General features: G+C 41.0%; 1 protein-coding gene across 1 annotated transcript; it reads right to left on the reverse strand.

Annotated features, from left to right (window-relative positions):
* Window positions 1-150: 150 nt before the first annotated feature.
* Window positions 151-14,551, reverse strand: LOC308325283 (cullin-3; the record flags this gene model as incomplete). Its single annotated transcript, XM_080777765.1, has 16 exons — window positions 151-2,083; window positions 2,556-2,701; window positions 4,896-5,082; window positions 5,168-5,308; window positions 5,495-5,591; window positions 5,764-5,888; window positions 6,282-6,389; window positions 6,818-6,988; window positions 7,212-7,388; window positions 8,810-8,955; window positions 9,170-9,398; window positions 9,529-9,643; window positions 9,751-9,911; window positions 11,110-11,223; window positions 12,688-12,885; window positions 14,492-14,551. The coding sequence occupies 16 exons, from the start codon at window positions 14,549-14,551 to the stop codon at window positions 1,952-1,954; spliced, it is 2,307 nt and encodes a 768-aa protein (XP_080633891.1). The 3' UTR covers window positions 151-1,951.
* Window positions 14,552-23,866: the final 9,315 nt, after the last annotated feature.

The raw sequence follows: 23,866 nt of genomic DNA on the forward strand, positions 1-23,866 counted from the left end.
CCCAGTTTACTATGCATTAGGCCCATTTCAAATATTTGTTTATCTCTGGGACCCCAATGTGCACTGCAAAATCCAGCCGATTTAACTCCAACAGTATATAAAGGACACCTGGGGGTCCCCAGACCCAACTTTGAGAACCAGTGTTCTAGACTAGTTACAAATTACAATAAACAGTAGGACTGAATCCGATAATGGACGGGTTAACAAGCGGCAGCAGTTGTTGACTATTAACTGCCATATAATATATTAACAGCCAGACTTGGTAGATGGTATTAGTAAAACTAAATACTACATTTTAAACAGCCTAACCTAAGACCAATGCTCTCCAAGCCATTTAATACACCAGATTTACTTATTTGCAAGCTGGCGTCACACACCAAAAGTACATCTACAACCTCACAACACATTTCATTGTGAGACATGAACATGATCATTTAGTGATATTCAAGGCCTGCAATTCCCTAACAGTCTATAGCTCAACTTTGTGAGTGTAGATGTGCATCCTACATATTAGTTACCTTTTGTCACCAGCCTCATTAACTGGACTGTTGTGTACCTGTCCTACTTCTGCTTCTGATAAATACATTTGCATCATCCATCCAGAATGTTTTAAAGTTGATTTGAGTCATGGCCCACACACACACACAAAGAGGCTAAAAGGTGACACAGCAGCGCTGACGTACCAGCTTATATCAGAGACAGTACCTTGGTAAGAGCCAAAAACACAAAATTGAGTGCATAAGTCACACTTGTGATCCATATACAGCGGTTGCGTGTCACACTACACAATCTGCTCTATTGTGTACCATATGTGCAGAAACGAGTGTCAAATCACTTGTCACTGAAGGGATATTTCACTATAAAACAAATTTGTATTTTATCCCCCCGCCCCCCTCCTAGATAAGTCCACTGAAATTCAAACTCCATCTTATGTTACTTGGACTAATTGAGAACATCCCTGATATTGTCGTTCTAATATGTGAGGGCCACATTTTTTTTCTCCATTTAATGTTGTAACTTAAATGTGAAAAAATACAGCCCCTTCACGTATTAGGACTATAGCAGTCACCAGAACCACCGTTTTAAACGATGGTTAAAATTGAGTTTGCAGTTCAATGGGTTTATACAGGAGGGACTCGGGAGGTGTGTCTGATCTCATGACTATAAAATATCTAAATATAATCAAGCAACTTATAAAACTGTGGGTGCGCACAAAAGCCCCAGTAATGTTAAAAATGACCCCAGAAGTCTTTTAAAGTTAAATATCCTAGGATGGACTGCACCACTCCCCCAAAAAGACTAATATTTCACAATCTGTTATTTTTGTTTGTCATACCTCAAAATATAAATTAAGCTTTACAGCATTGTAAGGGACCAAGATCTTATGACTTGATCATGGTGGTAAAGTGCAGAACATCCACATTCAATATAGATTTTTTTTTTATTTCCTTTTTGTAACAATCCACATTTGCCGCGTTTTGTTTTTAATAATTAATTTTATCACTTTTTTACACAGTATTGAAAAACAAAAATAATGCGGTGCATTCACATTTCTTCCCGAGGGATTCTTTGTAAGGTCGCTCTCTACAAGGGTAAAACAGTGAAAAGCTTGAAGCTGGATCCGATCCATGTTTAAACCTCACAGGGAAAAAAATGAAAAAGAAAAATGAAAAAAAGAAGTGGGCCTGGTTTTAAAATCATCTATGCAACACTGGATTTTTCGCTTTGTTGACATTGCTTTTCTGCATGTGGTTTTATTGAGGAGAGGTTGTGTTTTCATGATGTGTAAGGGACGAGGAGTTAATTTCCCAGCATTTATCTTTAAAAGAATACTTCCAGTCCATGCGAATAACAGTCCAAAGAGGAGAAAAAAAAGGAAAAAGAAAAACCCAATTGTCCCCCCTTTCCCCAGCCGCGTCCAGTCTCTGTCTCCTCTGGTTCCGATGTTCCTCTACGCTACGTAAGTGTAGATTTTACGATCCTCAGGCGTCCGCGCCAAGTATTCTCTTTCTATTAGTCCTTCTATACGCTTCTTGATGACCACAGGACTGGGGAGGAAACGTGCCCGGAGCTGCTGAGTAACCTAAGGAGATAAGAACAATGGAAATAAACATATTTTCCAACTCAGTTTCTTTTTAATTCATGCCTATGCCCAACCAGTCACATCCAGCATGCTTTAAGACATACGTAAGATGGGGTTAACGCAAGTGCATTAAATGTAAAAATGAATAAAAAACCGTGCTACTGCTAGGTAATCCTTCAACATAATGTGATAGATCTTAATGAAAGTATGAAAAATTCAACATTTAAATTTATTTTTAGTTGCAGCCATGTAGCTAAAAACGTAAGCGCATACCGATAATTTTGTGCTTGTTAAAAGGGAATGTAAATGATATTCTTATAAAAGCCTTTGGTAGTAACCACAATCTCAAGCCACAAAATAATTGCAAACGGTGATCTAAGGTCATGCAAATACTGTGATACAACGCATCAACCCAACACTAAACGTTTTACGTTCGAGGGCCGATATGATGAAGAGAAGTGTCTCTTCCTACCTCTGCCACCAAGACATTGTGCTGCATCTTCTTCCTGGACTTCATAATGCGGACAATGGCCGCCTCGATTTCATGCTTCCTGTCGTCATCCACTTTCTGGCGCGTCTCTTTCCTTTCGGGATCCGACTCCCCCTGTTTAGCAGCAACTGGGAGGTGGGGACAGAGACAAGATTAGCGTCGATATAGATCATGGGTTTTCAACAGGTGGTCCGTGGACCACTGGTGGTCCGTGAAGGTATTGCATGTGGTCCCTGACCATGCATTTAGTAATGTAGGAAAGGGAAGATTTGTATTTTAATTTTGACCACAAGTTGAGAAACAATGCAGTAAATGACGCTTGATCGATGTTGTCAGTTACTGGGAAGTCGGACGTCAAGAATTTCCACAGAAAAGGGAGGTAGAAGAATATCAAGGGAAACTGTACTGGTTTGCCTGGTTGAGTCACCATTATAAGGAAATGTGCCCATAATTAATTGCATGTGTCTGCTCGCTTATACATACAGTAAGTTACAATGAACAGCAACATGATTTTAATATGGAAGGTTAATTTTCCCCCCACACCACGCCCATATTCCCCCTCCCAACACAACAGTGGTCCCCATGTTGATTCTCAGTCACGGTGGTGGTCCCTAGTTCATAATCAGTTGAAAACCCCTGATATAGATAATGATACTGGGGTGGACATGACAGCTCAACATACTGTTCTATGAAGACATTTTGAACAGGGGATGGCATGATAACATCAGTGTAAAACAGATGCAACTCAATGGTCGTACCGATTATTGTGGGATCACGCATGGATGAACTTTTAACGAGTCACCCTCACGTCTGTGTTACCAGAACATTTTAGGTAAGAAATTAGGCCATTAATATATTGATAAATGTCATACTTAGTACAGCTAATTTAAAAGCTTTTTAACAACATCTGGAAAATAAATGTATAGACATTCTCAACCTTGATGTAGCATCATTTAGCCTATGTTCAATGTCAAGTACTATGTGCAATTTTGAAATAATCGTTTTTAGTAGCCATTCCCGCATAACTTCCGGACATGATGAGGTCACACGCATACCCTCTATATAGGGTAGTCCTGGAGGCGTGGCTATGTGCAAAAGTGTGTTAATGTAAGAAGAAAATAATCAGGTCAATAATTTGATTAGCAATGCTTGGAGGGCACAGGCCAGTTATGTTTTAAGAAGGGGACAGTTTTGATTTGTGAAAGGCAATAAATGGAGAAGTTCTGGCTTTCCAAAGTGTATAAGTTCTTCAGCTCTGATTTCTATAAAGAGGATATATGAAATCCATACACCTTCTACATATTATCTTGTACATATGTTCTTTTTGGCAAGCTGCTCCTTCATACTATAAACCTAAATTAGGCTTCAGTCCATACTCGAATACTGTCCGTTTACATTAACCCAGCAAGCCAAATTATGTCCGCTGGTACGTTCAGGACTAGGCCAGATCACAGCCCATAGGGATGATCTTTACATCATTTCCAGGACATCTTCACCAGAAATAATATAGCTAATTCTGGGCCAGATCTGACTAGTTATGATACGACTTAAATTGATCTGGCCGTCAACCTTAGTGAGCAGAATTTATATTGGCTGAAATCAGGTGATATTCTGGGCCAGATCTGACTGGTCTCAATCTGGCCCCAATCGAGACGTCACGAATTCGTCCAGGTCCTGACCGTGCTTGCTGGGAACGTTACTATCTTTAAATATAATGTACAAACATTGTGTGTATCTCAAAATCAGCTTGCATCACCTCCTAAATATGCAAATGTTGACAGTAAAGATAAAATAATTTACATTAGAACCACAGATGTATTTAATTTGTCCCTAGTTGCACTCAAATGAGATTTGAATGATCAAAGGCAGTTGAACATAGCAGTCATATGGATGTTCTTCCGTTTCCACTCACTGTGGTTATAGGGAATAAATGCAACACTTCTTTTGTGTGATTTTCAAACAGAGAAGTTGAGACATGTATTTTTGAAACATTACTTGTAGCAGCCTGTTAAGTGCTGCACTACGGAGGCAAACAAGGTCACTCAAACCTCCAGTGTGGTTAATTAGTGGTAACCCATGGAAACCTAGACATACTGGACCGGACCACAGATAGAAAGGAGTTCATCTTGGTGCCAATTGAATTGGCTGAATGACAGAAAAATGCTGGTGTAGGGGGAATTCCCCTAGGAATAATCTCACTCAAGAATGGCAGCAGGCCAATTTAGAAACCCTTTGATGATTCATGTGGATGACATTTTGTATTTAAAATGGGAACTTCTGCCAAACGGTTTGCAGGTGACACACACACACACACACACTTACCCGTTTGTATTTTAACTCGGTGCAGTTTGGAAGTAAACTGATCATTGACTGTAAACACGTGGCCATTCTCAATCTCCTTGGACTTGGGCTCCTTGGTGAGGACCCTCTGAGTGGGCTTCCCACATGCCAGCGACTGCAGCGCCCGCACCAGTTCCCTCTCTGGGATGTCCGTCTCCTGCTGGATCTCCTGTGGACAGGGAAAATAATAATAATTATGACAAACAAACATTCTAAGGGGAGAGGTCAACTGACAGAGGAGCGGCATTTCTGACCTCAAAAGTGGACTTTTCTCTGTTGTTGAAGAGCATGAGGATGGTCATCTGGAAGGTGGAGACCTGCAGTATGTGCTTGCGAGTGTTAGAGCCCGTCACCTGGGCCCCTCCTACGGATACAACTGCCTCCGTACCGTCCTCCTGGGAACACGGTAAAGACAAGACACCAAGACTGAGAAATGAGTCTCACAAACTTGATTTCACACTCCCTTTCTATATCAGACCAAGCATTATCGCATGTTGTATTAGTCTGTGTGCAACTGTAACAGTTAGTAGTAGTGATGCAGTTTTGCAATGTAGCCAGTGTGAAAATACATGTGGATTCACCTTTTTGAGGAAGCCATAGAAGGTTGCATTGAGGTCTGCTGAGCCCATGTGGTGCTGGAGTGTGAGCTGTCTACCGCTGTGCTTGGCCAGGTAAAACCTGCAATACAAAACAGAATACATGCAGTATATAGAATCAGAATCAACTTTATTGTCACATCACAGTTTTGCAAGTAAAAAAGTGGGTGAAATTCGTTTTTGTGTATGTACATGGGCAGCCATGGGACTCTGGATATAGAGCTCAGGTGTTAAGCAACAACAACAATGCCTACCTTCTAAAGACCTCAAAGGCATGTCTGGGAGAGGGAGGGATGGTACATTTGGGTGTGGCCGACTGCGTGGGCCAGTAGCCTGTAGTGAGGACTCTGACTGTAAGGTCAACACCACCCAGAGACACCTGAGCCACACAAACATGCAGAGTTTTAAGAATGAGTGTCAAAACACCAGCACTATTGATTCAATACACAGCCTGACTAACCAGTAATTATACCGCCAGCCTGACTTAAGATAATTACCGACACGTATGGTTTCTTTTGCTCGTACTCCAAATTCATTGTATAGCTTTGTATAGGGTTCCAATTTATACACACATGCATTTATGTATGAGAGCACAAATTCACATAATAGCTACTTCCTGAATGTAACACTGGTTTAGGTGAACATTTACAGGAAGTGTATTTTCCATCAGTTTATCTCATTAACTACTTCCAACCTGGCGTTCCTAAGCTAAAATGTTCAAATGTTTTCCATTTTCAAGAATAGGGAAAATATCAGCTTAAGTGCTTCTTACCCCTGTGGACTGTAAGTGGTTCCTAAATTCATCCATGGTTGTGTTGGAGATGCTCATGTCCCTAAACATTCCTTCCAGTTTAGAGGTGAACTGACAGCCGCACTCTGTCTATAAAGAGGACAGAGAGGGGAAGACATGATGGGCTGAGCGTCTATATTAACACAATTACACATTCAGGGAGGGTGATCTTTATCACTGTGCTAGTAGTCTCGCATAGCCAGACAACTATTCCACAATCTCTGAATGCTATATAGTCTGCAACTAAATTGAGAGAAAAGGGGGTAAAAAAAACACTCTAATTAAAATAAAATAAGTTTTCATTTAGTTGATTTCACCTTGACCTACATGTTGTAGTTATACAGAACTGTACAAAGTACCCACTTTATAATTCAACTAGGATGTTTTTCCTTAGTTAGAACCCAAACATTTTCTTCTGCTACTGTGAAAGGGTAAACAAAAAGGGACACACAGAGTCACCGAGTCAACAGGAACTCACAAAAACACAGACACTTAATTCTAACATCTCTGCCTCATACCTTAAGCTTGGAGATCATGTTCTTCTCAGAGTCGTCAGATACACTCTTGTTGGTGAGCAGTCTGCGGGCCAAGTGTTGTTTGTAGTACCGTTCAAACACGTCCTTCTCCTGCATGAACCTGAACAACACCATGGCCTTGTCCAGGATAGACTCCACCTCCTGTTCCGTCAACTGGACATATGGACACAAAACAAACAATGAGCAATGTCCCCGTTTCATATCCATCCCGAGAGGTTTTTTACCCCTATTCTACCCTAATTCTTCTGCCACTGCTTTTCACTTTATTTTACAGGCCCACGGGTCACGAGAGGTGAACCAGAAGTAAACAAACGCTTTGTTGAGTGATGAATGATCATATTTTTTTTAAGACAGTAGCTAATGCATTTGTACATACCCCTTTGACTCCCTTCTTGAGCTTATCATCAATGAAGAGGGAGAGATATTCTGGTGACCGGGAGTTCAGGTTCAGGAAGTATTCGAAGTCCCCGGCAATGGTTTGCTTGAAGAGTCTGTCGTTGCTGAAGGATTCCAGCAGGAAACGGTCAAATCTTGTCTTCAGGTCCAGTAGGCCCTGTGAAAACAAGTTGATGTCCATAAGTTTATTAATGTTTTGTTATATATTCAAATTCAAGGTAAACATGTAGTATGTCAGTCACTCTGAACTCACTGTCTCAAAAATGTACCTGCCTACGACATTATCAGCATGGATTAATAAGGTTTTTAATTGAACAACCATGGCTACTACTGTGTTCAGGGCTCAACGCTTAGCATTTTTCCAAGTTGAAAATCTAGTAGCACAAATTATTTTAGGAGCACCATGAAAAGTTATCAAATAATGTGTTTTTTAGGGGCGCTAGCCCCTCATATGTACTGTATATACATAATGTATGTATATATATGTATATATCTCAAGATTTGCCATTGACAATGAAAGGGGAATTCAGTCAAATGTCCGCTAAATCTTGTACCCACACGTCTCAATATTTGCCATTGACAATGAACCGAGAAATTTTGTCAAAATTCCGCTAATAACATTAAACGCCATTGAAAGGAAGATTTACATCATATGCAAACAAGCAAATCAGCTAACCAATCACAGGCAGTATGAGATGATTTATGATGTATGATGATAAGAGTGCGCCTCACTTCACACGGGTGTGATTTTTCTTTAATAAAGTGATATGAGGTAGGGGCGGGCAATATGGCAAAATATTATATCACAATATCTTTTCAGCTAATTTCAAAATATTGATATTCATCAGGATTTGTTTTAATATAATCTATATAACCAATTCGTTTTATGCTGATAAGACTATAATTTTTTATGCAGATAGATAGATAGATAGATAGATAGATAGATAATCAATTCATTTTTATGTTGCTCATGGACAGACTATCCTGCTGTTCTATCATGTGATATTCGGTGCAGGGCAAGATGCTCGATTGTGAATTAAATTGTAACATTCTCCTTGGCTCCGACTGCTTCAGACGGAACATCTGACTCACAGCTACACTAACTTACTAAGCTGGTGGTGGTGGGGCCAGTCCTTTGGGTGTTGGGTGAAATTACGATTGAATGGGCAAATTCTGTAGTCACACCAGTGCTACAAATTTAATTCTACAACGCTATTTTTAGTAGCAAATGCGACTACCTAGTCGCATTGTCGAGCCTTGACTGTGTTTACTCTAAGCATGCGAACGTTCAAGGAAGAGAAAGGTCCATTAGCTTGAAATGTATCCATGGATTATGTCAATCGGCTGGAACAGTTTTTTTTGTTTTCCACAGCCCGTGTAGACAGAAATGATAACATCTTAATAATAAACAAATTAAGAATAAGTATCAGTAAGAACAGATATGGAGTTATGGTAAAAAAAAGAAAAATATAATCCTAAGCAGGGCTCTTCACATCACAATGCATTATTATTCCTTTGAGACATTAACACATAATAAATCAAAAGATCCACTTTAGGATAACTGAAGGACTAGTTTACCTGAATGTAGTCGACAGGGTTCTTCCCCTCTCCTTCCTCAGACACCAGAGCTTTGCCCTGCTCCCTCAGGTAGGAGCTCATGCATTCACACATGGTCTTCAGGCCGTTTGGCACGCGACTGAACAGCTTGTACATGCAGCCCAGGTCTACAGGAAAAGATACACAAAGCAATTGAATTTAGCTAATCTGTAGTGTATTGGCGAAAGGCTGACAGAATGGGTAGTGTATTGGTAAAAGGCTGACCAAGAGTATTAGAAACTGACCTTTTCTTGCTGCCGCATATGCTAACTATCCAAAAGGTATTGTTTCAACAAAATGCAAGGTAACATCAACGAGGCAGTGAAAAAACAAGTTCCTCACCTTCTGTCTTGCCGTTTTTGAGCATGTGAACCAGGCCCGAGTTCTCCATTTCAACAATGGTCTTCATGTGTTTGGAAATGAGCTCCCTCTCCACCACCTTGACGATGGGTTCCTCTGTGGTTTTGTCCAAACAGTGCATGACCCGTTCGATCTCCTCGTTGATCCGGGCCTCCACCTTCTTGATGTAAACACTGGCACTGTTTTCCGCTAAGAACTTTTGGCTCTCCATCTGTTGGAGCGTATGTTGGGAAGTTGTTATATGAGCACTAAGGTCCCACTGGTCACGAAATGACAGAACCCCTATCCACTCCCCACAAACACACACACACACACAATTTGCACAAATATGGCCAACCCACCTGGAAAAATTCAGCAGACATATCTAGGAAGGGTCCCTCAAAGTCTTCTTCATACACAGATCTACCTTCCAGGCCAAGAATCATAAGCATCTGACAGGCATTCCTGATCGCGCCCCTGCAAGTGTCACATTGTGGTACGGTTTATGCAAGAAGAGGAAAAGAAGAAAACAAACAGTAGGACAGAATACTTCCAATGAGTTAGCAGTTGTCCCATTTCCCTACCTGTCTACAACCTCCCCCTTCCTCTCCCGTGCAATCATGTCCAGCAAGGTCTGTCTGAGGTGGTCCCGAATACAGCCGTAGCGCACCACCTGATCCCTGAAGATAATAAGGCCCAGGTTGTACACATTCTCCACATTATTCTGCTGAACATACACTCGGTCCTGTGATAAAAAATAAAATATAAAAAAAGTTTGTTAGAAATGACACCAGAGAGTACAAAAGAACGGAAAAGCTGTATAGTGGCAAAAGTCAGGTAACCTTTTAAATAATCCGTAAGAAAAGTAAAAAATGTGCCAGTGATTTACTCTGAGGGTAAACATGAATGTTTTTTAAAACTGTGTGCAGTCCAATTACAGTTGTAAAGCATTTGGCCACAGTGAATACATCAAATGGTTCAAAACATATCTGGCTGATAAATGAGCTCCACCACATACTCCAACTGTATTGTGCAAGAGTTGCTGACCATATTGCTTCCAAGGTGCTCACACTTTTCAAAGAAAACAAACTAGCATAGCGTTCAAGGGATACTAAATTGTACAAACACATTGGCCACTGGAGCACAGACGCACTCAAGTGATTATCTGAATGACTTTATTTACAGAGTACAATAAATCCGAGGATTTGCCTGGCTCTGACAATGGCGCAGGAGCAGGTGATTATCTACTTGTCCTCCAGAGTTCAGCAGGCGAGAGCAAGCAAGCTGCTATCATTGCACAAGTGAAGCTGACCTGAGCACTGCAGCAGTTCAACAAATACACAGCTGATTGCAGGGGGGGGGTAAAGGAGGGAAAGAAAAAGATGGAGGAAGCAAGGGGGGAGAGTGGAACGAACAATAGAACCCCCTGAGATAGCGCTACATTTCAGTAGCAGGCTGTGTCATTGTTTGGACCGTGCTTGCACGTATTTTAAAGGCTCTCTTTCACTTTGACTCTCTCACAAACACTTCAGCCTTTTTGCTTGTTACACTAAATCAACCGTCTTGCCTTATGTGGATAGGTAACTTTCCAGTTTCTCAAGAAAAATAACTAGATAAAGCAACAGAGGCTCTTTGTTTAGCTACAACAAAAATACATGTCTTAAAGTCCAAGTACAACCTTGGATGTAGATAGTTGGGGAAAGGGGGGCAGAGCAGCACTGGACATTCCTTCACAATATTTCTTGCCAGGGCTAGAGGACAAGAATCATCCTCAAGATGGACAAAAGCCAGGAGGAGAATTTATCTTATTTGTAGATAATGTCTTCCCACTGAGAACCAACTTATGTAAGAGGCACCGCCCCTGTAAAACAGAGGCCCTTCTATATAAACACCCCATAACTAATTGTTAAAAGAGTATGACAAGGACACAGTAGCCCACCTACCATGTACATGAGGATGTCTCTGATCATGACCATGGCAGTCTGATGGTCATTCCAGGCTTGATTCAGTGTTTGTAGAAAGTTATTGTTCAGAGAGTTTAACACATCTTCCCGTACCTGTAATGATAAGACAGAGCGTCAGAAATGTGCAGTGTGTTGAGGCGAATACTAGAGCTACACGATTAATCTGTCATATCATGTGCAGGTTGGTGCCTTGCATGGTTTCCCCGTTTCCTCCGGCATGGGTGTATGAATGTGTGTGTGTGAATGTAATGCACAATCTATATAAATGCACCATTTACCATATTTACCCAGCAATATCAAAATAATAGAATTTATTGTATAATAATTGTTTGAAGGTGAAATTGTAAAAGCCTTTTGTGATGATTAAGGCTGCAAATTCAATCAATGTTTTCTGGAGAAGCTTTCCATATGGTCAACAAGTTGGGCATTTTTAAATAAAGACTAAATTGACTGTGTGTGTGCGCGTGCGTGTGTGTGTATGCATCAGCAGGCCTAAAAATAAAACATCATTGAGATTGCCCTGTTTATTAAATGATTATGATTCTGCACCCAGAATCACAGTTACTGTATAACAAGTGCACGGTAAACCTTACTGGAAACTAGGGCTGGGGCGGTATGGGAATTTTGTTACCGCGGTTATTGCCTGATAATATTGCGGAATTTGCGGTTATTGTATCCAGCCCTACTGGAAACTTCAATTGGAATAACGGTATCAGTCGAATTGACCATGCAATCAATCAATAATCAAACAACGCTTGAGTGAAACACTTGTGACTTTACCCTCTGTAAAATCCCATTTACTTTGTAAGGAATCACTCCACATCACTTATTTTGCCAACATTCACTTGTGTCCAGAGTGCTGCAGAGTGAATGCTGTGTGCATTCTGTCAACCATTGTGCTTAATCAAAATACTCTTAGCCTAGTGCCTCATTGCTCTTTCGATTATAGGACTATCAAGTCAATTGACTCTAGATTGTTTTTTCAAATAATGCGTTAGATTGTTTTTTCAAATAATGCGTTGAAGACATTGTCCAAATACATTTGTGTGGCATTCGTTCTGTGCCAATTTATTTTGAATTGTATATGAAGAAATCTCTCTTTTTGAATCTATTAGAGACACTAATCAAAAGGCCGGGAGACTACGGGAACCCCTTTTAGCGTTTCACCCCTTCTGGACAGGAACCCCTTTTGGGGTTCTTGTTGCCATGTACAATATATAGCAATATATTGTACATGTGTCCGAGCACGAAATAGTGTTTGGTTGGTTTTCACAAGCAACTGTCACTGTTGCGCAGCCTAAAAAACACACAGATATTAAGTGTATATGATGATTTGGGTAGTAGAGGGAGGGACCCCCACATGGTAACTCTGTCATTTCTCAACAATTTCGGAAGCGGGGTGGCTCGCCGCAACCGGGCCGACCCCCTGGGCACGTTCCTGGGGGTCTGGGTCGGGGACCCCCACACAGAGTTGCACCACTCACTTCACACAGGTGTGATTTTTAAGCACCATTTGTCAACAAAGATGTGCGAGTGTGAGATATTGGGGTTCTTTACTTTATTAATGAGATGCTCTGTGACGACCTCCCGCAGGCCCGTGTAGAGCTTCTCTCCGTGCTTGTGGAGCACCATGGTGTAGGCGTTCCTGTACAGCTCCTCAAAGCTCAAACCACTGTTGTTCTTCCTCTGGATCTCCTGGATGGCATTCTTCAGAAGGTCCCAGATGTTGTTGACGTACTTCTCGTCCATCGTCATCTGACAGACACGGAAAGATGAAACAAAATGTGATGAGCTAGTAGTAATGCAAGAGAATCATGCATTTGGACGACTGATCATTCATGCAGTCCATTTTTGTTATGATACAACTTCCACAGTTACTAGTATACACTATACACCAATACATTTTCCTCCATGGAATTCTTGAATTAAGTTTTAACTTTAGCTTGACAGGTCCAATAGCAGACAGATTAGTAACACAGTTACTATGTGGGTATGTCTATTCAATTCATTGGATCAAAGGGTTGGTTCACAACACAATGGCTGATAAGTGATAACAAGGAAAGGGACATGTTATGACTTATCACTTCTTCTCTGACATGTTAAGATATGAGTGAAAACATTATAGTATCAGGAAAGAGGGCGGCATGACAATCTCACATCGCAACATTTGTTTAATAAATCATTATCTTTCGGTCAGATTGACCATAACCAGATCACTATACAACAACTTATTAAATTTATAATGCTCACCATGACTAATGACTACGACTACGGATAAGCGGTTGAAGATGGATGGACTTTCTCATAATGACAGTGATTGTTGCCTTCACACAACAGTCAAAAACAACACCCACAAATACATAGTCCTTGTATTCCATAGTGATAGATGTTGTCAACACCTGCTGCAGATCCTACAACCTGGCAACTTTTTGTGGACTGGCAGAATGTCTACCATGAGGCATGAGTCCAAGCCAAGTTATAAATTATCAAATGTCCGAAGCAAGTGTCAATTTGTCATTTAACGTTACGTAAACATGTCACGTTAGGGTATAGCCTAGTAGAAAAGTTGGGAGATGGTGCAACGTTAGCTCAGAGTCACAACAAGCTGATTTCACACAGTTAACACTCTTCTCAACACAAGCATGGGGGTGTAACTGGTCAGCTCTGTCTGTGGGGTGGGATGTATAGCTCAAAACTGAACCGTTAACCAGCTTGATTTGCAGACCTGTGTGTGCAAGTCAGCTAAAGCTAGCGAGGCCCGCTAGTATATTAGCCGCCACTCGCTAGGCTAGCCTCTCATCAGTGAAGAGAAGACATTTCCTGGCAAATTGCTCTTTTAGCAAACTGACGCTAGATGACGAGGACATTTTCTGTCAAACCAGGGACATTACTGAGCCCGTGTTGTCCTCCTAACCAGGTCAACAGCGGGTGAAGCCGTTCAGCCCGGCGGAGATGGTTAAAATGTAGTTAAACATTAGTTATGTTGACTTGACACTGAGCAGACAGAGACAGGAGGCCCCGCTGTGTTTTATTTGACCAACTTTGCTCGCGACGTACGGCGGTGTCGCGCGCCGGGGGGGAAGCAGATCTACAAGATCACAACGCGGCGCGTCTACGCCGCGTTGTGAGCTTGTAGATCTGCTTTCCCCCCCTCGCTCCGTCGTACGACGAAGTATGTATGAATCAGGCTTCAATTAGCTTAACTTGCTAGCTTAATTTCGTCGCGGCGAGACCCCCTTTTTCCATTTCAGTTGCAAATATAACGTCCTATTTCTTGCCGTGCGAGAAGAAGGGGGCGACGCATAATAATAAAGTGCTCCCCTCTCTCTCGGCCCTGCGAGCTTAAGGTGAACACACTCACAGGAAAGGCTCGTATCCTCATCTTGGTGTCCTTCTTGGTGCCGCCTTTGAGATTGGACATGTTTGAGTTTTGAGTTTTTTGAACGGACTGTTCGTTTCTCTACGTCAACATGAAAGAACTACATGAAAAAGACACGCGCTCCTGTGTCGGTTTACAATAAACGGACACGACCGGTTGGGGACTGTGGGTAGGGAGAGACCCTACGACCGTTCTGTTCCCCCCTTCGTAAAATGAATGTCCGGTTGTGTGTTGTGTGTTGTGTTTGTTCTTCTCCTTCTTGTTGTTGTCAGACAGTCACACTCCTCCTCCTCCTCTCTGAATGTTTTTGGCTAACGCTAGCTAGTTCACAGTGATGGCGGACAACAACCTTCCCACTGCAGCAAGCAACGCCGAGGAGCAAAAACTCTCGCGAGAACAAGAAACTTGGAAAAGAGACTGACAGGTGCGTTCTACAGGTATATAAATGACATCCCATCCTGTGTCATACACGCAGATAGATTTGTTTTAATCGTACAGCACTGAATAATCATTACAGCACTGGATATATATAAACAACCTAGTAATATTGACTTCTATTACTATTAGATGCATTAACACTAATGACAGAAACTCATTATTAATTGAAACATATATTTCAAATGTCCAAGCAGATCTTGTTAATATGTTAGGCCTATTTTCATAGCCTAATATAATGTAACCATAGTAATTTCTTTGCCAACCCAACAGCCTACACTATACACTAAATAGGTGGTGTGTTGTTGTTGTTGTTGGCCATCCATCATGTCAGTGTCAGAGAAGATGATCATCATGCCCCTCCTCATCTTCTCTGTCCTCCAGTCTAGTCGTCTGAGTATCGTAATGGATTCTCTGCGTGTGCCACCTTTCATTCTTACTGTTGGTCATTTGAAGATTCCACTGATGACAGACCAACGGCCGGAAGACCGAATATCTCCTCACCGTCATGACAATGCTCTCTAAATAAACCAAGAGAAAGAGATGAATTAGGCTAGATACCGGTGCTGCTGTAGGCTATTAGTATTACTGTCAACAACGAGCAAATGTAATACCAGTATTCCATAATGGGCCTACTTCTATATTCAGCTGCGAAGATAGGAACTGTTGCGATCCTACGAAAATGAGGTCCAGCTCCCCTCTTCAGCCCCATGTTCTCCAACTCCAGTTTTCTGATTTCCAACTGCATCCGTCTGATCACCTGTATGAGCTTCTCGCTGTCCATGGTGCTGAATTGAGATGCGAAACACAGCATTGCGTTGCACCTGCTTCATGCACATGTACCCCACATAAGGCAACTACGTACCACACACACACACACACACACACCCCCATTTGACCTGTAAACGGATATCTAGGAGCAAGAGGAACACGTTATGTTTAAGGTGCTTTCAAAGTAAATTAGTTGACAAAGGCATGGGATGTCATCTTAACAACAAAGAGTAATCTATGAGAGTAAACAATCAAATAATAAGCAATCAGTGAATTGGGTCCTCATCACACCATTGATTCCGTCCAGTCACATGATGAGGATTGGTCTGTTTTCTTCTTTGAGACCGGATGCCTGCCACTCTCACTCCTGTTAAATATTCATCAAGTCTGTCAACATAAAACAACAATAGGCTGTCAGGACAGTGAGATGCTGGCCCACAGCCTATATGGCCTAGCACAATATACCAGTCTGGTGCACTCGCGCGTGCGTGCATGTTTGTTGATTGGGAGTAAGGAAGCAACCAAGGTGACCTTGATTGACACTCATGACAGTTTATACTGTGCAGCATTCATATTGCATCCAAGGGGTCACAAGAAAAGCATAAAAAGCATATAAAACAGGCATTACACATCAAGCCTAAGCACCATATCGGACACAAGAAGGGAACATAGCAAGAAGGAGCTTTAATCTAAGAACTCAGCAGTGTCGGTATTTTTTAGTTCAACACCATGATAGCAGGGACAAAGTAGAGTAGTCCCATTGTTTTGGCTGCAGGCACCCTATATCAACAAACTGATGGCAGAAGCTCAAATTCCTTCCTAAGAGGATTGTAAAGACAGTTCATGATTCCTGAGGAATTAGTCAGGCTTGCCAGACTGACCAAACTATTCAAACAATATTTGTTGCAAATATTAAGATTTCCATACAAGGTAAAGGTAAAGAAGGTATTAGTAAGATTTACAATTAGGCAAACTCAGCATAAACAGCTCAGCAACAACCGCAAGGATTAAGGGGGCAGAACCAGGGCAAGACATGAGTCTTGGATACCTCAAAATGTCTGAATAAAAGATCAAAGTGGTGTCTTTGCTACAGGCAAACTAAAAATGCTCCAGGATAATTGCCTAGTACTGTCATAACACCATTCTTAATAATATTTTAAAATTATTTCATGCAAAGTTCCACGGTGTACATTCCAGTGTTTACCAAGATTAGCTGGTCACAGACACTCAGCGGCCTGGACAGACGGACAGACGGATGGGTGTACAAACAGGAGCGAAAACATAATATCCGCCTTCTGTCCGTTCCAGCCTGGCAGAGATAATAATACTATAGCCTATAATAAGCATGGCCATAGGGCGGAGGGTGGCGGCGAGGATGGGAGCACACTGTCGCCACAATGGCAGGGGGTCTGTGTTCTAAGGAAGTTAGAGGAGGAACAAGGTTTTTCCAACATTTAAATGGGGGAGGGGAGTGAGATGCTATACATGATTTTAAGAAGCAGGTGATCAGCTACAATCCTATTGAATGATTTGTTGATATAACTGCTAATCATACTTGGACGCCACTTGCATAGAATTGTGTATTTGTCTGTTACAGTGTTTCTATGAATTGAATACAATACACAGTGTTTTCTTTGGTTCAATCCTTTTATCTGTATTGCAAACTTAATATATTTAATCAATCAACCAAGCAAACATTTTAATACTTCTAATGGAGGAAAGGGAGAGATAGTGCAGGGTTATACCCTGGTCATAATCTAATCATGCCTGTCAGACTCACTACCTGTCAACTCACATGCACAGTTGCACACATTGGGTATGTTATGTGGCTGCAGTGGCTCAGGAGGTAGAGTGGCCGGTTTGATCTCCCAGTATGTCGATCTGTCCTTGAGCAAGACACTGAACATCATTTTAGAGAGCTATGGGTGAGCAGGTTGATGCCATGCCATGTAATGCCCTGTTAATCCCATGGTTAAGGTAGTGAGAGCCTACTGTACCAACTTCATATCCTCAAGCAAGTGTAACTCCAAAGTCCTATTTGATACCCTTAATAATATTGTCAGTCCAGCACCAACACCTGCATGACTTCTCTGTCAAGTACTGCAATCATTTTCTCTCCCTTTGTGAACGAAGGTTGCCGGTGTTACGATGGGCATCAGTCTATGCACCAGCACACACAAGATCAACTCAGTGACCTGTACATGTTTCTTCCGCCATTGGAACATTGCAAAGCTCAGGTAAATTGTCTCACACGCTGAGTTAGAGATGATTATTTATGCCTTTGTCTCCTTACTCCAGTTTTCAATGCCAAATTAATCTAAAATACTGTCCCAACCAGAAGGTGCCACATCCCTCAGGTTAAAATGACAGAGCCTTTAAGGCTGTAGCTCACAGGTCTTGATTGTAACAATCATAAAACAATCATAAAACGCTACTGTTCGAACAAGCATTTGCAGAAGGTCCTTGATTTGACTTTGTGAGATCTCGGAGATAGATAGATGAGAGAGTCTTTTAAAGACTAGAGGGCACAAGTGGTGTTTATTGCAAATTTTAGTACAGTATAGTATAGTATAGTATAGTATAGTATAGTATAGTATAGTATAGTATAGTATACAGTAGTAAGTATTAAGTATAGCAAGTACTCAAAGACGCTTTACATGTGTGGGGGCCAGGGGAGAGAACATAGAAAAGGATAACTTTATTATATTAGGAAATTATATTATAAAAGATAAGAATTAAAAGAAATAAAACACTAAAAATAACAAGTTGAAATCAGGTCAACTCAGAAAGGCTAGTCTAAACATGCGGGTTTTCAGGGCGGCTGATATGCTTGGGGAGTGCATTCCAGAGGGAGGGGGCAGCCACAGAGAAGGCCCTGTCACCCCAGGTTTTGAGCTTGATCTTTTTGGGGACCTCAAGGAGGCCGGCGTCACTGGACCTGAGGGTGGCTTGAAGACCCAAGGACTTTAAATTGTCTGAAGTATATAGGGATGGGCGTTTCCAACAGATTACCATCAGATTTAGTTTGACCCATTGAGTAATAGGAAAACAAATATTTGTTTTGACTTTGGGGGCACCTCCTCCTTTTTGTGTAGAAACAGGAACTCGGTTTGGTTCCTCCCCTTTATTAGTCCACTTCCTTCCGCTTCTATGTTTATTCCTAACAACCATACTACATTAGGGCAGTGGCCAGTGGTGCTGACAGATTCAGAGATTAGTATCTCTGAGAATGCAGCATCATCACTCTCAAACATCTTTATTGACACTTTGTCAATACAGTGCCTCCAATTGCCTTCATTTGTTCCACAGTGCCTCCAATTGCCTTCATTTGTTCCTGTTTATTATGTTCAAATAGCACCATTTTGAATAACCTGGTGACTGTGAGGCTAGGCTGTTTCAGCTGGAAGAAGATAAGTTCGACACATCACTGCCATTCACTGGCACTGCATGATAGTCTTTCCTTCCATTCTACAGACTAACAGAGTCATGAGCAGATAAACAGATAAACTGCTTTCACAGCCACAGTAAGAGGCATTACATTGCCAGAAGGGGAGATATGCCAAACATACATATTGATGATGCACCAAGTGAGGCTCTTTCATCAATTTCTATGTGTGTATTAAAAAGTCTGTCTCATAGATTGTTTACTCTGCTTACTTAATCACGTGATACCTACTGTGACCGGCAGGTGGCGGTGTAGTGTGTGTTTTGAGAGCACATTGCCAATAATTGCTAACCTCCATCCGAGTGCACTGCACACACAGTATGCAAGAACACAACTCAGGTAAGGCCAAAAGAAAACTGGAAGCAATGCATTTTAAAGCAAATGGTAATGGATTTTCTACGGCGAATGATTACAGAGGCAGAATTTAATGCACTGCTTTTGATTCAAGCCTTTTTTCGTCGTTGCAATTGTCTTTGCAAACATGACACCAGGGGTCAGGACAAATGCTAGGCTACTTCCTACAGAATCCTGGACTCATCATTTCAGCCAACTTACTTTTTGTCATGGCGCCAGCACAACAATATAGGAGGAGGACTAATTTAATTGTGCCTCCTCGACCTTGAAGCTCTTGAAGCGGAGAATTTAGGCTAACAGAATCCCAATAGACAGAAAGCAAGCTAGAAGAAGAAGGTTGAGGCAGCTCAGCTGAGAGAGAGAGAGAACGAGTGAAGGTGTCACCCTGTTCTGCATTTTTGTGTACTTTTGTGTGTAGTTTAGACAGTTTTTGGTTTTGGTTTAGACTAGTCATTGGTTAGACCAGTCATTAGTCCTACAACTACAACCTATCTCAGACTCAAACCCTCACCCTAAACCTAACCTCCCACGGGGCAGCACACCTAAACCTAACCTTAACCAATGTCGTCTAACCAATGACTAGTCTAAACTAAGTATGAACCCCTACTTTTTTTCTACTTTAAATCTGTAGGTACTATAGGCATATACACAAATATAATTGTTAATATAATTATTTAAAATTAAATTAGAATACACATCCTTTTTACTTATACATTTGGTAAAACTTCCAATGAAGCCCATGTCTATAATGTATTATAAACATAGGCTAATGCATTATTTATAATCTGCCTTTGGCGTTGTATAATAGTCATAACAAATAAATACAGATCATTATGCCATAAACGGTTAGGTACGTCCGTCATAGTTAACATAATCATCACATCATAGTCTGTGTTGCTGAATATAAACGTCCATAATACATGCAGACGTCTTAAAATAATATGTTGGACCTCGAGAAACCATCCACTAGATATTGCACTTGTTCATTAGCCCCTATTGCACTTGTAAACAATAATCATAACACATTATGAAGCATATTGTATAATGACATATGGTCAATTACTACAATACAATACATAATTGCTGCCTGGACACTCTTCGTTGGCAAGCATCATAGTGTATGATAATTCTCATAGTTGTCACACCCTATAATAATTTGAGATTAATGTATAATTTATAATGCATCATATAGTGTGAATCACTGTGGTCATTATGTGCTCTTAAGTGAAGATATAAGTGTAGGCAAAAACCTTTTGTGTTTTTTTTTTTTTTACATTTAACGCTATAATACAGATTACACTATACTTACTTACTTACTTATACTATACGTTAGACCTTATAAGTCATTATGATGAAATACTTTATAATGTATTATCACTAATGGTATTAAGCTAGCTCTGGTCCATAGCTCTAATGCGTTGCATTTAGAGCTATGTTACTCTCAACTTCCGCCGCTCACATGAATGCAGACCAGCCTCTCCTCTTTAGCGTAAATAAAAAAAACGTTTTTGCTACTCACCAAAACAAAGGTTGGTCGTGTCATTAGAAAGCCTACTTTCCTTAGTGGACACACTCTGAGCTCCCCACCACACATATAAACTGTTCTTTTTGGCCAAAAGGGGATTTTGTTTCCACCAGGGAAAAAAATACTTTTAGTTACTCCACTGCGCCTTCTACCGATATTGCCCAGAGAATTGCCTCATAGAGAATATATTTCCTCCTGTGAAAAGAAATCCCTTTCTGCCCAAAAAAGTACAGTTTATACGTGTGGTGGGGGGCTCAGAGTGCGTCTACTAAGGAAAGTAGGCTTTCTAATGACACAACCCGCCTTTGATTTGGTGAGTAGCAAAAACGTTCTTTTTATTTACGCTAAAGAGGAGAGGCTGGTCTGCATTCATGCGAGCGGCGGAAGCTGGGAGTAACATAGCTCTAAATGCAACGCATTAGAGCTATGGACCAGAGCTAGTATTAAGCATGATATGTATGTATGAGTTCTTAGCTACAATTATGCAGTGTTATTAGCAGATTAGAATGTATACGTATGTTTATAATGCATTATAGGCCTTCCTAGATAGTGTTACCATACATATTGCCATATACTGTAGGTGGCAATTGGTTTGGTATATTTTAAAAGACTCCATCACATGTTTGCAATATGGGCAAAAATACCATACACCACAGACTGTCAAGGATGTAATAGCGAAGACATGTTTATGAATTGTCTCATATCATAAAACATGAGCACTGACTGTAGCTAGTAAACCACCAGTGTTAACTTAGTGTACAAATGACAATCCGAGATAAATGAACACTGGCTTTTACAGTGCAGGGACTCTGCATCTTACTGAAGTCACCAAGTGTCACCTACCTGTCTGAGTGGCACCAAATAAAAAGGACATGCAGTAAGGCAACAGCAATGTAGGACACGACACATCTGTTTTTATTAGGCTATCTGATAAGTACCAAAGGCATGCACTCCCATCAGTCATGATTAGCTCATCCATGGAGGACATAACAAGATGGTCCTATTACAGATGGATTACTCTTCAAGTGAGTGATTTTCAGTATGCCCGTAACCACATTAACCCTGGTGTCACTATTTTGGGCATGTCATTATATGCGAAAACTTTCAAAAGAAATAGCCGTTTCTTGTTCAGCGTCTCTTAAAATTCCCATAATTATACTTCATTGTAGGACAAATAGTGAAAATAGCACATGCACAAGCTCACAACACGCCGCAACTCGCAATATGACGTGTTGTGAGCTTGTACAGTACATAGGCTATCTTCACTATTGTCTTACAATGAACCAGGCTATGTTCACTATTGTCTTACAATGAACCAGGCTATGTTCACTATTGTCTTACAATGAACCAGGCTATCTTCACTATTGTCTTACAATGAACCAGGCTATGTTCACTATTGTCTTACAATGAACCAGGCTATGTTCACTATTGTCTTACAATGAACCAGGCTATGTTCACTATTGTCTTACAATGAACCAGGCTTAAGTGGTTAAGAAGAAGGTAAAATAAATAAAACAGGCTCCGTTTATGGATACATTCATTTAGATTTTGCAGCCCGATCATCATTGTAACTTGTAACACGCCTAGATCGTATGTAAATGAGAGGGTAGATTAGATTAGAACAAATCACTGAAATAAAATACATGAAATAGCTTTTTGTCCCATTATAACCCATTATTGTGCTGTGTTGAGAGAGACGCATCTCAAATTCCTTTCTCTCATCACCCAGGGGCAATCATAAATAATAAACTTTACTTGTAGAGCACAAAACCAAGTCACAAAGTGCGTTACATCTAACGGAATAAATAAACAAATTAAATCAAACAGAATCAAAACAATTGTAAAATAAGCAGTGTGAAATATAATAATTACCCGTAGTTTAGTTTCACCAAACAACAAAATTGAAATGATGGAAAGACCTTTGGATAAAAATAGGTATTAAGAACAGATTAACAAAGTAAACAAACACCCATGTCGGGCGTCACCCCAGATAGCAGCTTATGCGATGTGATCTGAGAGTAGTGATTGTAACCTGGCCGGCTGTACTTAATGCCCCACCGAAAATGACACTGTAAATCACCCCAGTCGAAATATCTTGGATTGGAATTCAATATTGGTCGTAAAGTCTAAATATAGGGCCTTAGTGACCAAGCTGTTTTGCAGAGCTTTGGGGCGGCTGGCTGGCAAGAACACACAAGGTAATTACTAATTAGGTTCCACGACATGAGCCTCAGACATTAAAGTGTATGACATTTATGGCAAAGCTTCTGCCACTGTAAAGCATTTAGGATTTTCGGCAGTGGTATAACATTTTGTGAGATGTATGGCATTACATTAGTGAGATGTGATCTTTTTTTCCTCCCCTCATGACTGAAGTGATTTGTCTTGAATGTGGTTCTGTGTATTTCTTTGTTATCCAGCGTGCCAGTGTTTGGAACAGAGATATGTAAGGCTCTGGGCACTCGACTATGTCTTTAATGACATACCTCATAGCCACAGTCCATCCAGCAGCTCTCATTATGACCCAGTAATCATAGGCTACAATCTACATCATAGGCTACATTTCTTTCTGTTTTCCTCCCTCAATTTTAAATTCATTCTCTTTCTCTCTCTCTCTCTCTCTCTCTCTCTCTCTCTCTCTCTCTCTCTCTCTCTCTCTCTCTGCCTTGCCTCCCCCCCACTGACTATGCTACGTCTTCCTCTGCAAGGGGAATCCAATAGTGAGCTAATGCTGCTACCGGAGAAAGTGTTTGTTGACTTTGCAGTGTAGACTGTAGACTGGAGCTCTGTAGGGGAGCAGTCTGTTATTTATGGCTCAAGGCCTTAT

Source organism: Protomyctophum bolini (assembly GCF_963924005.1).
Source record: "Protomyctophum bolini genome assembly, chromosome: 12".
Taxonomy (NCBI): Eukaryota; Metazoa; Chordata; class Actinopteri; order Myctophiformes; family Myctophidae; genus Protomyctophum; species Protomyctophum bolini.